Source organism: Garra rufa, unplaced genomic scaffold (assembly GCF_049309525.1).
Source record: "Garra rufa unplaced genomic scaffold, GarRuf1.0 hap1_unplaced_041, whole genome shotgun sequence".
In the NCBI taxonomy this organism is placed as follows: Eukaryota; Metazoa; Chordata; class Actinopteri; order Cypriniformes; family Cyprinidae; genus Garra; species Garra rufa.
The window spans coordinates 5,526-21,063 of record NW_027394316.1 but is presented as its reverse complement, the minus strand read 5'-3'; the positions used below and the strand labels follow the sequence as shown (position 1 = coordinate 21,063).

The 15,538-nt window shown below is 32.9% G+C and overlaps 1 protein-coding gene across 1 annotated transcript in view; it reads right to left on the bottom strand.

Annotated features, from left to right (window-relative positions):
- LOC141315881 (acetylserotonin O-methyltransferase-like) overlaps positions 1-13,631 on the bottom strand; it is a 31,269-nt gene extending 17,638 nt beyond the window's left edge. Inside the window, exons 1-5 of the mRNA XM_073832723.1 lie at positions 13,503-13,631; positions 8,802-8,979; positions 7,053-7,182; positions 4,273-4,341; positions 4,086-4,204 (exon numbers count right to left, since the gene is read on the bottom strand). Coding sequence (XP_073688824.1) covers positions 4,086-4,204; positions 4,273-4,341; positions 7,053-7,182; positions 8,802-8,979; positions 13,503-13,568 — 562 coding nt within the window. The 5' untranslated portion in view covers positions 13,569-13,631. The remainder of the gene's footprint in view (positions 1-4,085; positions 4,205-4,272; positions 4,342-7,052; positions 7,183-8,801; positions 8,980-13,502) is intronic.
- Positions 13,632-15,538: the final 1,907 nt, after the last annotated feature.

Here is a 15,538-nt window from a genome sequence, read left to right as displayed (position 1 = left end):
ACAGTCTGAAAAGAAATCTTCAAATTGTGAGATAAAGTCACAATTACCTTTTTTTAAATTCTGTGGCCGAAAAAAGTTTGAAAGTTTAGTTTTTATCTCACTATTATGACTTTTATTTAAAAAATGGACGTGCATAATAATTGTCCTATTGCATTCAGAAACATTGTAAACAATGTAACTAAAGTTTTTTTTAACAAATATTAAAAAATAATCAATAAGTTGATAACTATTAGTCAATTTATTACATTGATAACTGCAAAAAAAAATTGGATTACAAGTTTTCTAAAATGTTAGATTTAATTATGCAAATGAGCCATTATTTAATGAAATATGCACTAATTTGCATACATTTCTAGTACAAAAATCGAAACACTGGATGAAGTCAGTTTCAATTTTATTTATTTATTTATTTATTGTTTTGACATATTAGAGTCAAATGGGAATTTTGGGTATCTAATTTTGTCACTCCATAATTACGAAAATAAATAGAACAGACACAAAACTAAAATATATTTTTAAAAAATTTGAGGGAATGAAATGTATAAAATCAAGTACATTATAAATGAACAAATCCCTCTGTAAAAGCTTTCAGGATATAGACAGGAATACAAAAGTAAAGTGTGGTGTGTGTAAGTGCTGCTGAAGTGGAGATTTATGACTCAATAAAGAAGAAAAAACCTCTTGGCCTTTAGAAATCTGTATTGTAATTGAAATCTATTGACACAAATAGATCAAGTGCTATAAAAGTGTCTTTTGGGCGTTTTCTTTCCACTAATCTGAAAAAACACTTTCATGAAACACCAAAAAGCCCAAAAACTGGCAAAAAGACAGGTGCATGAAACATCTTATTGACTCCAAACTCTAGAACAATAGATTATTTTTATGCAAAGTTATGACCGATGAATAAATAGACTTTGTGAAAGGGTGAAAACATTTCCCACATCTTTTATTGTTGATGTCAGAGGTCGTGTGTTCAATCAAACTCTAATATTTTGGTGCAAATTCATCTGTCGCTGTTGATATGTCCAATACTGGTGACTGGTCGATCACTGTTGTTTATGCATTTACAAAACAGTTTTGTCTCTGTGGTTTATAGGAATTAACTGTGGCATTAATATATGTGACCCTGGACAAAACCATGGGTATATTTGTAGCAATAGCCAAACATGCATTGTATGGGTCAAAATGATCAATTTTTATTTTATGCCAAAAAATCATTAGGATGTTACTGTTCCATGAAGATCTTTAATAATAATCCAAACTTAATTTTTGATTAGTAATATGCATTACTAAGAACTTAATTTGGACGACTTTAAAGGTGATTTTTATTTTTTGCATCCTCAGATTCCAGATTTTATTGGCCATACATCAATGGAAAGCTTATTTATTCAGCTTTCAGAATATATATAAATCTCACTTTAAAAAAACTGACCCTTATGACTGATTTTGTGGTTTTTAATGCTTTTTAAGGAGACTTTTCTGCTCATCAAGGCTGTTTATTTGTTTAAAAATACGGAAAAATAATGTAATATTGTAAAATGTTAATGCAATTTAAAATAGTGGTTTTCTATTTTAATATACTTTAAAATATAATTTATTCCTGTGATGCAAAGCTGAATTTTCAGCAGCATTACTGCAGTCTTCAGCGTCACATGATCCTTCAGAAATCACTCTAATATACTGATTTATTATCAATGTTGAAATTTAAACAGGTTTATGATTCTTTGATCTATAAAACATTAAAAAGAACAGTATTTATTTAAAACAAAACACTTTTGTAACAATAAACACCTCATTCAAAGTTTGGAGTCAGTAAATGTTCTCTTTCTCTCTCTCTTTGAAAGAAATACTTTGTGTGTGAAATTGTTCAAAAGTTATAGTAAAGACTTATATTTTTGGAAAAGATTTCTAATTTGAATCATTTAAAAAAACTATCACAGGATTCAAAAACAAACTGTTTTCAACATTGATAATAAAAGTAATAAATCAGTATTTTAGAATGATTTCTGAAGGATCATGTGACGCTACAGACTGCAGTAATGATGCTGAAAATTCAGCTTTGCGTCGCAGAAATAAATTATATTTTAAAGTGCATTAAAATAAAAAACTGTTATTTTAAATTGCAATAATATTTTATAATATTACTTATTTTTCTGTATTTTTAATCAAATAAATGCAGCCTTGATGAGCATAAAATACTTTTTAAAAAACATTAAAAATCGCAAACTTTTAAGCAGCGGTGTATTTTGTTGGTGTCTCCTCGTGATGTTCACGCAGCATCAGCTCCATCTTGTGGTTATTTAGCCATTTACACTCAAATCTGTCTGAAAGCTGTTTGCATGTCCTAATTTCCTAAGGTTTGCATGTAGAATCTAGAGGTTTGAATCCTTTTCAACATTGATAATAATCATAAATGTTTCTTGGGCAGCAAATCAGTATATTAGAATGATTTCTGGAGGATCATGTGATGCTGAAGACTGCAGTAATGGTGCTGAAAATTCAACTTTGATCACAGAAATAAATTACATTTTATCAGATATTCACATGGAAAAGAGCTGTTTTAATTTATAAAAATATTTCACTATTTTACAGTATTTTCAATCAAATAAATCCAGCTCTGTTGAGCAGAAGAGGTTTTTAAAAACACATGCAAATGCAAATTTATGACTCAATTTCCTAAGGTTTGTGTGTAGAATCTAGAGGTTCGGATCCTTTCAACATTGATAATAATCAGAAATGTTTTTTTGAGCAGCAAATCTGTTTTAATTTTTAAAAATATGTCACTCTTTTTACAGTATTTCTGATCAAATGAATGCCGAAGACTGGAGTAATGATGCTGAAAATTCAGCTGTGCATTACAAAATTAAATTAGATTTTTAACAGATATTCACATAGAAAACAGCTGTTTTAATTTATAAAAATATTTCACTATTTTTACAGTAGTTTTGATCAAATAAATGCTGAAAATCTAGAAAATTCAGCTGTGCATCACAGTAATAAATTACATTTTAACAGATATTCACATAGAAAACAGCTGTTTTAATTTATAAAAAATATTTCACTATTTTTACAGTATTTTTGATCAAATAAATGCTGAAAATCTAGAAAATTCAGCTGTGCATCACAGTAGTAAATTACATTTTTAACAGATATTCACATAGAAAACAGCTGTTTTAATTTATAAAAATATTTCACTATTTTTACAGTATTTTTGATCAAATAAATGCTGAAAATTCAGCTGTGCATCACAGGAATAAATTACATTTTTAACAGATATTCACATAGTATTCAGCTGTTTTAATTTATAAAATTTTCACTATTTTTACAGTAGTTTTGATTAAATAAATGCTGAAAATCTAGAAAATTCAGCTGTGCATCACAGTAGTAAATTAAATTTTAACAGATATTCACATAGAATACAGATGTTTTCATTTATAAAAATATTTCACTATTTTTGCATTATTTTTGCTCGAATAAATGCTGAAAATTCAGCTGTGCGTCACAGAAATAAATTACATTTTAACAGATATTCACATAGAAAACAGCTGTTTTAATTAATAAAATATTTCACTATTTTTACAGTATTTTTGATCAAATAAATGCTGAAAATTCAGCTGTGCATCACAGGAATAAATTACATTTTTAACAGATATTCACACAGAAAACAGCTGTTTTAATTTATAAAAATATTTCACTATTTTTACAGTATTTTTGATCAAATAAATGCTGAAAATTCAGCTGTGCATCACAGGAATAAATTACATTTTTAACAGATATTCACACAGAAAACAGCTGTTTTAATTTATAAAAATATTTCACTATTTTTGCATTATTTTTGCTCGAATAAATGCTGAAAATTCAGCTGTGCGTCACAGAAATAAATTACATTTTAACAGATATTCACATAGAAAACAGCTGTTTTAATTTCTAAAAATATTTCACTATTTTTACAGTAGTTTTGATCAAATAAATGCAGCTCTGGTGAGCAGAAGAGGTTTTTAAACAAATGCAAAGGGACTTAATTTCCTAAGGTTTGCATGTAGAATCTAGAGGTTCGAGTTCAGCTCGTCTAAGAAGCGTCTTACCTCCGAGATCACAGATGCATTTAAACGGCGACAGATCGAACGCTGTGACCACATCCCGACCGCAGATGTTCCAGATGGAGTTCATCAGGTGCATGAACTTCACCATCTCCTCATCAGACCTGAAACACACACGTATCAGTCATATGTTCACTATTTTCATTAATAAACTGATTATTATTGCACTCACCTGTACAGCGCTTCAAACAGGTCTTTGGAGTTCACGCCGAAAGCCTTCTCATACTGGTTCTTCCCTTCTCTGAGGAGGAGAAAACAAGAGAAAGAGCAGTTTTCAAGGTTTCAAGAATTGTTTAAAAATACAGAAAAAAAGTAATATTGTGAAATATTATTATAAATGTAAAACAATGTTTTTTAAAGTAATATTCATTAAAATTTAATTTATATCTGTAATTAAAGTTGAATTTTCAGCATCATTACTCCAGTCTTACATCCTTCAGAAATCATTCTAATATGCTGCTTTATTATCAATGTTGGAAACATATTTTTTGGGAACCTGAAATACTTTTTGTCAGGATTCTTTGATTAAAAAAAAGGTTAAAAAGAACAGCATTTATTTAAAATAGAAAGGTTTCCTAACAATATACACTACAGTTCAAAAGTTTGGGGTTAGAAAAGTTTTATTCTTTCTTTTTTTTGAAAGAAATTATACTTTTGTACACCGAGGATGTGTTAAATTAATAAAAAGTAATAGCATAGATTTACATTGTTAGAAAAGATTTATATTTTGAATAAAGTATGTTCTTTTGAACTTGTTATTCATCAAAGAATCCTGGTTACAGAAAAACAGCATTTATTCAGAATATAAATCTTTTCTAACAATGTAAACATCTGTTTCCAACATTGATAATAAAAGTAATAAATCAGTATCTTAGAATGATTTCTGAAGGATCATGTGACGCTGAAGACTGGAGTAATGATGCTGAATATACAGCTGCGCATCACAGGAATAAATTATATTTTAAAGTGTATATATAAATAAAAAAAACATTATTTTATATTGTAAAAACACTTTGTTTGAGCAGAAGAGACTTCTTTAAAAAAACATTACAAGCCTCACTGATCCCAAAAGAAAGAAAGAAAGAAAGAAAGAAAAGAAAAAAGAAAGAAAGAAAGAAAGAAAGAAAAGAAAGAAAAGAAAAGAAACAAAGAAACAAAGAAAGAAAGAAAGAAAGAAAGAAAAGAAGCAAGAAAAGAAAAAAGAAACAAAGAAAAGAAGAAAAAAGAAAAGAAAAAAGAAAGAAAGAAAGAAAGAAAAAAGAAAGAAACAAAAAACAAAGAAAGGAAAAGAAGAAAAGAAAGAAAGAAAACAAAAAAGAAAGAAAGAAACAAAGAAAAGAAGAAAAAAGAAAGAAAGAAAGAAAGAAAGAAAGAAAGAAAGAAAGAAAGAAGAAACAAAAACAAAGAAAGGAAAAGAAGAAAAGAAAGAAAAAAGAAAGACAGAAAAGAAGAAAAGAAAAAAGAAAAAAGAAATAAAAGAAAAGAAAGAAAAAGAAAGAAAGTAAAAGAAAAAAGAAAAAAGAAAAGAAGAAAGAAAAAAGAAACAGAAACAAAGAAAGGAAAAGATGAAAAGAAAGAAAAGAAGAAAGAAAAAGACAGAAAAAAGACAGAAAGAAAGAAATAAAGAAAGAAAGAAAAGAAAAAAGAAAAGAGGAAAGAAAGAAAAGAAAGGAAAAGAAAAGAAAAAAGAAAAGAGGAAAGAAAGAAAAGAAAGGAAAAGAAAAGAAAAAAGAAAGAAACAAAGAAAGGAAAAGAAAAGAAAGAAATAAAAGAAAAGAAGATAAAAAGAAGAAAGAAAGAAAGAAAGAAAGAAAGAAAGAAAGAAAGGAAGAAAAAAGATACAAAAAAACAAGAAAGGAAAAGAAAGAAAGAAGAAAAGAAAAAAGAAAGAAAAAGAAAGAAAGTAAAAGAAAAAAGAAAGAAAAGAAAAATGAAAGAAAGAAAGAAAAAAGAAACAGAAACAAAGAAAGGAAAAGATGAAAAGAAAGAAAGAAAAAGACAGAAAAAAGACAGAAAAAAAGACAGAAAGAAAGAAAGAAAAGAAAAAAGGAGGAAAGAAAGGAAAAGAAAAAAGAAAGAAACAAAGAAAGAAAGAAAGAAAGAAAGAAAGAAAGAAAGAAAGAAAAGAAAAAGGAAACAAAAAACAAAGAAAGAAAAGAAGAAAAGAAGAAAGAAAGAAAGAAAGAAATAAAAGAAAAAAGGAGGAAAGAAAGGAAAAGAAGAAAAGAAAGAAAAAAGAAAGACAGAAAAGAAGAAAAGATAAAAGAAAAAAGAAATAAAAGAAAAGAAAGAAAAAGAAAGAAAGTAAAAGAAAAAAGAAAAAAGAAAAGAAGAAAGAAAAAAGAAACAGAAACAAAGAAAGGAAAAGATGAAAAGAAAGAAAAGAAGAAAGAAAAAGACAGAAAAAAGACAGAAAGAAAGAAAGAAAAGAAAAAAGGAGGAAAGAAAGGAAAAGAAAAAAGAAAGAAACAAAGAAAGAAAGAAAGAAAGAAAGAAAGAAAAGAAAAAGGAAACAAAAAACAAAGAAAGAAAAGAAGAAAAGAAGAAAGAAAGAAAGAAAGAAAGAAATAAAAGAAAAAAGGAGGAAAGAAAGGAAAAGAAAAAAGAAAGAAACAAAGAAAGAAAGAAAGAAAAGAAAAAGGAAACAAAAAACAAAGAAAGAAAAGAAGAAAAGAAAGAAAGAAAAGAAGAAAAGAAGAAAGAAAGAAAGAAAGAAAGAAAGAAAGAAAGAAAGAAAGAAAGAAAGAAAGATTTGAGACTAAAAAGCGACTGACGGAGAATCAAGTAAAGCCGAGCTGCTTCAGTTCAGTAAGGGTTCATCTGGAAATATTACTGCAGTTAAATCAAGGTTTTACACCAAGCAGCAGCATCTGAAGCGGGACGTTTTTGGACGGTTTGGCAAAAGACAATCAGACAACAGAAGAGCTGGAGTAGACTGAGTGTGTTTCTGACCGGACGGCGTCGCTCAGGTAATGCCAGCACAGGTAGATGGTTCTGGAGCTGTACTCGATGGAGCGATACAGGGACGTCGGGCTGGACTTGGTCAGAAACACCCTGGACATTTCTGTGTTACTGTAGACAACTACATGAGGAGGAAAATACAATCAGCCAAAGCATTTACATGCAACTGGAAAACATTAAATCATTACAGTATAATAAAGAAAATGCACTTAAAAATAAAGGTTATTCACAACGATGCCATAGAAGAACCATTTTTGGTTTCACAAAGAACCATTCAGTCAAATGTCCTTTAAACAACCATCTCTTTCTTACCTTTTTATAATCTGAAGAACTGTACTTTCCACAAAGAAGCTTTTGTGAAACAGAAAGGTTCTTTAGATGTTAAAGGTTCATTATGGAACCATTTAGACAAAAAGGCTCCTGGGCATCGAGAAGCACCTTTATTTTTAAGAGTGTACACTCAGAACAGAATCATTTTGACAATTTAAAAATCAGGTTAAGAAACCTGGACAACAAAAAAAGTCTTAAGGGTAATTTTTTTATTTTTATTAATAAGGACAATATTTGTCTGAGACACAACTTTTTGAAAATCTCGAATCTGAGGGTGCAAAAAAAAAAAAAATTAAAATATTAATAAAATTGCCAAATTAATTGTCCAAAGTTCTTAGCAATGCATAGCACTAATAAAAATTTTAATTTTGATATAATTTATTTGCAAAATATGTTGATGGAACCTGATCTAAATATCCTAATGATTTTTGGCATAACAGAAAAAATTGATAGTTTTGACCCATACTATGTATTTTTTTATTTCTGCAAATATACCCCTGCTCCATGGTTACAGTTAATTACAAAGAAAATAAAATAAATAAAAAATAAAACGTAATAAATGAAATAAACTAAAATATTTCAAAAAATCTATTTGTTTTAGCCAATGGAATATTTTTAATTGTCATGTATTTTTCATGTATTTAGTTGTACTAAAACATCAAATGACTAAATATTAAACTAAGAAAACTGAAAATGAAATCAAAATATTAATACAAATATTTTTTTTAATAAAACATAAAATTATTGAAAATTAAAGTAGAAATCAAAATATTAAAATAAAAATAGTACATAAAAATAACAGCTTAAGGGTAAATACACAGACAGCTGCAAATAGACAACCTTTCTCTTTTTTTTTATTTAGCTAACACTGAATAACTAAAATAAGTAACACTGAAAATGAAATAAAAATGTCTAGACTATATAGATTTTTTTTCTTTTGAACTAAACTGATTGCACTCTATTTTATGTATAATCCCTTTTATTTGTAACGGTTTTACTTCATTTTAAATATTTTTTTTAAATTTAAAACATTTTTATTGTCGTTGCACTTTGAATTACCTTTGTGTATGAAATGTGCTATATAAATAAACTTTGTCTTTAAATAAACTGCACCAAAACTGAAACTAAACTGGAGATATACATATAAATTGTAAAGTTCAAAATAATAATAAAACTATAATATTATCTTAATTATACACTAACAAAAGATTGAAACTTTTGAACATCTAGTCTCTACTTTTTACCCTTTTGAAATATTTAATAGTGAAATATTTATACATGTACACTTTTTACAGCACAGTATCACTTTTTTTTTGCAATGCTGCAGTTGCAATGATTACCTCAAACATTTCACATTTTTCTAAAGAGTTTGTGTGTGATTATGATGAGCATCTGCTGTGATAGAGTCACCTGTTCCGTGTGGATCAGTGTTTGCGGTCAGCAGCTCCAGACTCACGCAGGCGTTCAGCAGACGTTCAGTTCCATCCTCACTGCAGCCCAGAGCAGCGGCCAGATCAGACACAGACAGCGGATGCGGAGACTCGTGAAGATGCTCGAACACACCCAACTCACACGCACTGAACAGAGTCTCCACACACATGAAGACATTTACATGACTCACAAACATCAGGACACAGCTGGAGATTCACTCACTAAACTTAAACTTATAAGCATGCACTTTCATTTATAGATTCATATAAAGTTAATCTAAAATCTGGGTTTTCAATGTCTGAAAAAGTCTTTTTACTCATAAAGGACGGATTTATTTAATCAAAAAAACTTCAAATAAATCTGAAATATTATTGCAATTTAAACTAGCTGTTTTCTATGTGAATATCTGCTCAAGTGTAATTTATTTCTGTGATGCACAGCTGAATTTTCAGCATCATTGCTGCAGTCTTCAGTGTCACATGATTCTTCAGAAATCATTCTAATATACTGATTTGCTGCTCAAGAAACATTTCTGATTATTATCAATGTTGAAAACACTTGTGCTGCACGATATTTTGTGGAAACTGTCATACATTTTATTTTTCAGGATTCACGGATTCACTTTTTTCTTTGAAATGATTCCCGAACCCACACTGAAGACCCGATCTGAATCAAATGATTCGGGATACACAAAGTTCTGATCTAAGTCAAATGATTTACAATCTGCTCTTCAAAATTATTCCCACAAGACCTGAACTAAATCATCTGATTCGAACTCTAGAACTAAAACAAATGATTTGTGAACCCGCACTGAATCAATTGATTCGAACTCCCGAACTGAAATGATTCCCAAACTGAGAAGACCCAATCTGAATTAAATTATTCAAGGTCTCAAAATGGAAAAATGATTCCTGAACTCTGAATCAAATAATTCAAACTCCCAACCTGAAACAAATGATTCCCGAACCCGCACTGAAGACCCGATCTGAATCAAATGATTCGCGATACACAAAGTTCTAAGTCAAATGATTCGCGATTTGCAATCCGCGCTCTGAAATGATTCCCGAACCCGCACCAAAGTCCCAAACTGAATCAAATTATTTAAGGTCTCAAAATAGAAAAATTATTCCTGAACCCTGAATCAAATGATTCGAACTCCCAAACTGAAATGATTCCCAAACTGAGCAAACCCAATCTGAATCAAATGATTCGCGATACACAAAGTTCTGATCTAAGTCAAATGATTTACAATCTGCTCTTCAAAATTATTCCCGCAAGACGCGAACTGAATTAACTGATTCAAACTCCCGAACTGAAACAAATAAATCGCGAACCCGCACTGAACACCTGAACTAAATCAACTGATTCGAACTCTAGAACTAAAACAAATGATTTGTGAACCCGCACTGAATCAATTGATTCAAACTCCCGAACTGAATCAAATGATTGCCGAACTTGCACAGAAGTCCCGATCTGAATCAAATTATTCAAGGTCTCCAACTGGAAAAATTATTCCTGAACCCTGAATCAATTGATTCGAACTCCCGAACTGAAATGATTCCCAAACTGAGAAGACCCAATCTGAATTAAATTATTCAAGGTCTCAAAATGGAAAAATGATTCCTGAACTCTGAATCAAATAATTCAAACTCCCGACCTGAAACAAATGATTACTGAACCCGCACTGAAGACCCGATCTGAATCAAATGATTCGCGATACACAAAGTTCTTAGTCAAATGATTCGCGATTTGCAATCCGCGCTCTGAAATGATTCCCGAACCCACACCAAAGTCCCAAACTGAATTAATTGATTTGAACTCTAGAACTGAATCAAATGATTCGAACTCCAGACCTGAAACAAATGATTACTGAACCCGCACTGAAGACCCGATCTGAATCAAATGATTCGCGATACACAAAGTTCTAAGTCAAATGATTCGCGATTTGCAATCCGCGCTCTGAAATGATTCCCGAACCCGCACCAAAGTCCCAAACTGAATCAAATTATTTAAGGTCTCAAAATAGAAAAATTATTCCTGAACCCTGAATCAAATGATTCGAACTCCCAAACTGAAATGATTCCCAAACTGAGAAAACCCAATCTGAATCAAATGATTCGCGATACACAAAGTTCTGATCTAAGTCAAATGATTTACAATCTGCTCTTCAAAATTATTCCCGCAAGACGCGAACTGAATTAACTGATTCAAACTCCCGAACTGAAACAAATAAATCGCGAACCCGCACTGAAGACCTGAACTAAATCAACTGATTCGAACTCTAGAACTAAAACAAATGATTTGTGAACCCGCACTGAATCAATTGATTCAAACTCCCGAACTGAATCAAATGATTGCCGAACTTGCACAGAAGTCCCGATCTGAATCAAATTATTCAAGGTCTCCAACTGGAAAAATTATTCCTGAACCACGAAACAAATGATTCAAACTCCAGAACTGAAATGATTCCCAAACTGAGAAGACCCAATCTGAATCAAATTATTCGAGGTCTCAAAATGGAAAAATGATTCCCAAACTCTGAATCAAATAATTCAAACTCCTGACCTGAAACAAATGATTACTGAACTCGCACTGAAGACCCGATCTGAATCAAATGATTCGCGAACTCACACTGAAGACCCGATTTGAATCAAATGATTCGCGAACTCACACTGAAGACCCAATCTGAATCAAATGATCCGCAAACTCACACTGAAGACCTGATCTGAATCAAATAACTCGAACTCCCGAACTGAATCAAATGATTGCCGAACTTGCACAGAAGTCCCGATCTGAATCAAATTATTCAAGGTCTCCAACTGGAAAAATTATTACTGAACCACGAAACAAATGATTCGAACTCCAGAACTGAAATGATTCCCAAACTGAGAAAACCCAATCTGAATCAAATGATTCGCGATACACAAAGTTCTAAGTCAAATGATTCGCGATTTGCAATCCGCACTCTGAAATGATTCCCGAACCCACACCAAAGTCCCAAACTGAATCAAATTATGAAAGGTCTCAAAATGGAAAAATTATTCCTGAACCCTGAATCAAATGATTCGAACTCCCGAACTGAAATGATTCCCAAACTTAGAAGACCCAATCTGAATTAAATTATTCAAGGTCTCAAAATGGGAAAATAACTCCCGAATTCTGAATCAAATAATTCAAACTCCAGACCTGAAACAAATGATTACTGAACCCGCACTGAAGACCTGATCTGAATCAAATGATTCGCAATACACAAAGTTCTGATCTAAATCAAATGATTCACACGCTCTGAAATGATTCCCAAACCCTCACTGAATCAAATGATTCAAACTCCGGATCTGAAACAAATGATTTGCGAACTCACACTGAAGACCCAATCTGAATCAAATTATTCAAGGTCTCAAAATGGAAAAATGATTCCCGAACTCTGAATCAAATAATTCAAACTCCAGACCTGAAACAAATGATTACTGAACCCGCACTGAAGACCAAATCTGAATCAAATGATTCTCAATACACAAAGTTCTGATCTAAATCAAATGATTCACAATCCGCGCTCTGAAATGATTCCCAAACCCTCACTGAATCAAATGATTCAAACTCCGGATCTGAATCAAATGATTCGCGGTACACATGAACTGGAAAAATGATTCCCAAACCCTGAATCAAATAACTCGAACTCCCGAACTGAAACAAATGATTCCCGAACCCGCACTGAAGACCTGATCTGAATCAAATGATTCGAACTCCCGAACTGAAATGATTCCCAAACTGAGAAGACCCAATCTGAGTTAAATTATTCAAGGTCTCAAAATGGAAAAATGATTCCGGAACTCTGAATCAAATAATTCAAACTCCCGACCTGAAACAAATTATTACTGAACCCGCACTGAAGACCCGATCTGAATCAAATGATTCGCAATTTGCAATCCGCGCTCTGAAATGATTCCCGAACCCACACTAGGACCCAGACTGAATTAATTGATTCAAACTCCCGAACTGAAACAAATGATTCCCGAACCTGCACAGTAGTTCCGATCTGAATCAAATTATTTAAGGTCTCAAAATGGAAAAATTATTCCTGAACCCTGAATCAAATGATTCGAACTCCAGACCTGAAACAAATGATTACTGAACCCGCACTGAAGACCAAATCTGAATCAAATGATTTGCAATCCGTGCTCTGAAATGATTCCCAAACCCACAATAAAAAGCTCTGTTTCACCCATCACTATATTTGCTTTTAAAAATCATTATGATGTCGAAATCAAGGATGAATTTATTTAATCAAAAATCTGTAAAAAATGATGCATTTTCAGCATCATTACTCCAGTCTTTAGTATCATCAGAAATCATTCTGTTATCACTGTTGAAAACAGTTGTGCTGCACAATATTTTTATGGAAACCATCATACAGATGAATAGAAAGTTCGAAAGAACAGCATTTATTTGAAATAGAAATCTTTTGTGACATCGTAAATGTCTTCACTGTCAATTTATGACCAAAATTCAGCATTGCATCAAAGGAATAAACTCCATTTTACAAGACACTCAAACTGAACACACTTCTTTTAAATTGTAATAATAATCCACAGTTTGACAGTATTTTTGATCAAATAAACGCAGCCTTGCTGAGCAGAAGAGACTTGTATAAATGCATGAATGTAAATATTACTCCAGTACCTTTGACACGAGGAATCCCTCCATGTACTGCAGGATCTTTCTGGGATACGGCTCTTCTCCTGCCATGATCAGCTGTGTGTGTGAAACACTGAGAAACACGGGCTCTTACACACGTAATCAGATTACACAGATTATCCACATCCAGACTGAACGCACACACACCTGCTTTTAATTCAGAGGCTTTAAACTCTCAAACCAAGAAGCTGCTTGTTTAGGAGTGAATGAAGCTGATGATTCAGCAGATGGAGATCCAGCAAAACAACAGGATCATCCTGACCTGAAGATCACCTGTGTGGATCACAATCTACATAAACACCAGAGTCTCTATTTAATTATCTGCACACATTATTTAGCTCTTCAGAATGCTTGATTCCTGGCATTCTGTGCTTAAATATTTTTGCATAACTTATAACAATATTATTTCTTTCTTTCTTTCGTTCTTTACATAAAACCATTATACACCTAAATTCAGATTGAATGATCAGTTTGAAGATAAAGCTTATCTGTACATGAACTTACTATACTGACATACTTAGGTGCTGTATTTGTTTAGAACCATAAATTGATTAGTGAACTCGCACTGAAGACCCGAACTGAATCAAACGATTCGCGAACTCGCACTGAAGACCCGAACTGAATCAAACGATTCGCGAACTCGCACTGAAGCCCCGAACTGAATCAAATGATTCGCGAACTCGCACTGAAGCCCCGAACTGAATCAAATGATTCACGAACTCGCACTGAAGACCCGAACTGAATCAAATGATTTGCGAACTCGCACTGAAGACCCGAACTGAATCAAATGATTCGCGAACTCGCACTGAAGACCCGAACTGAATCAAACGATTCGCGAACGCGCACTGAAGACCCGAACAGAATCAAACGATTCACGAACTCACACTGAAGACCCGAACAGAATCAAACGATTCACGAACTCACACTGAAGACCCGAACTGAATCAAACGATTCACGAACTCGCACTGAAGTTCCGAACTGAATCAAATGATTTGCGAACTCGCACTGAAGACCCGAAGAGAGTCAAACGATTCGCGAACTCGCACTGAAGACCCGAACTGAATCAAATGATTTGCGAACTCGCACTGAAGACCCAAACTGAATCAAATGATTCACGAACTCGCACTGAAGACCTGAACTGAATCAAACGATTCGCGAACTCGCACTGAAGACCCGAACTGAATCAAACGATTCGCGAACTCGCACTGAAGACCCGAACTGAATCAAACGATTCGCGAACTCGCACTGAAGACCCGAACTGAATCAAACGATTCGCGAACTCGCACTGAAGACCCGAACTGAATCAAACGATTCGCGAACTCGCACTGAAGACCCGAACTGAATCAAACGATTCGCGAACTCGCACTGAAGACCCGAACTGAATCAAACGATTCGCGAACTCGCACTGAAGCCCCGAACTGAATCAAATGATTCGCGAACTCGCACTGAAGCCCCGAACTGAATCAAATGATTCACGAACTCGCACTGAAGACCCGAACTGAATCAAATGATTTGCGAACTCGCACTGAAGACCCGAACTGAATCAAATGATTCGCGAACTCGCACTGAAGACCCGAACTGAATCAAACGATTCGCGAACGCGCACTGAAGACCCGAACAGAATCAAACGATTCACGAACTCACACTGAAGACCCGAACAGAATCAAACGATTCACGAACTCACACTGAAGACCCGAACTGAATCAAACGATTCACGAACTCGCACTGAAGTTCCGAACTGAATCAAATGATTTGCGAACTCGCACTGAAGACCCGAAGAGAGTCAAACGATTCGCGAACTCGCACTGAAGACCCGAACTGAATCAAATGATTTGCGAACTCGCACTGAAGACCCAAACTGAATCAAATGATTCACGAACTCGCACTGAAGACCTGAACTGAATCAAACGATTCGCGAACTCGCACTGAAGACCCGAACTGAATCAAACGATTCGCGAACTCGCACTGAAGACCCGAACTGAATCAAACGATTCGCGAACTCGCACTGAAGACCCGAACTG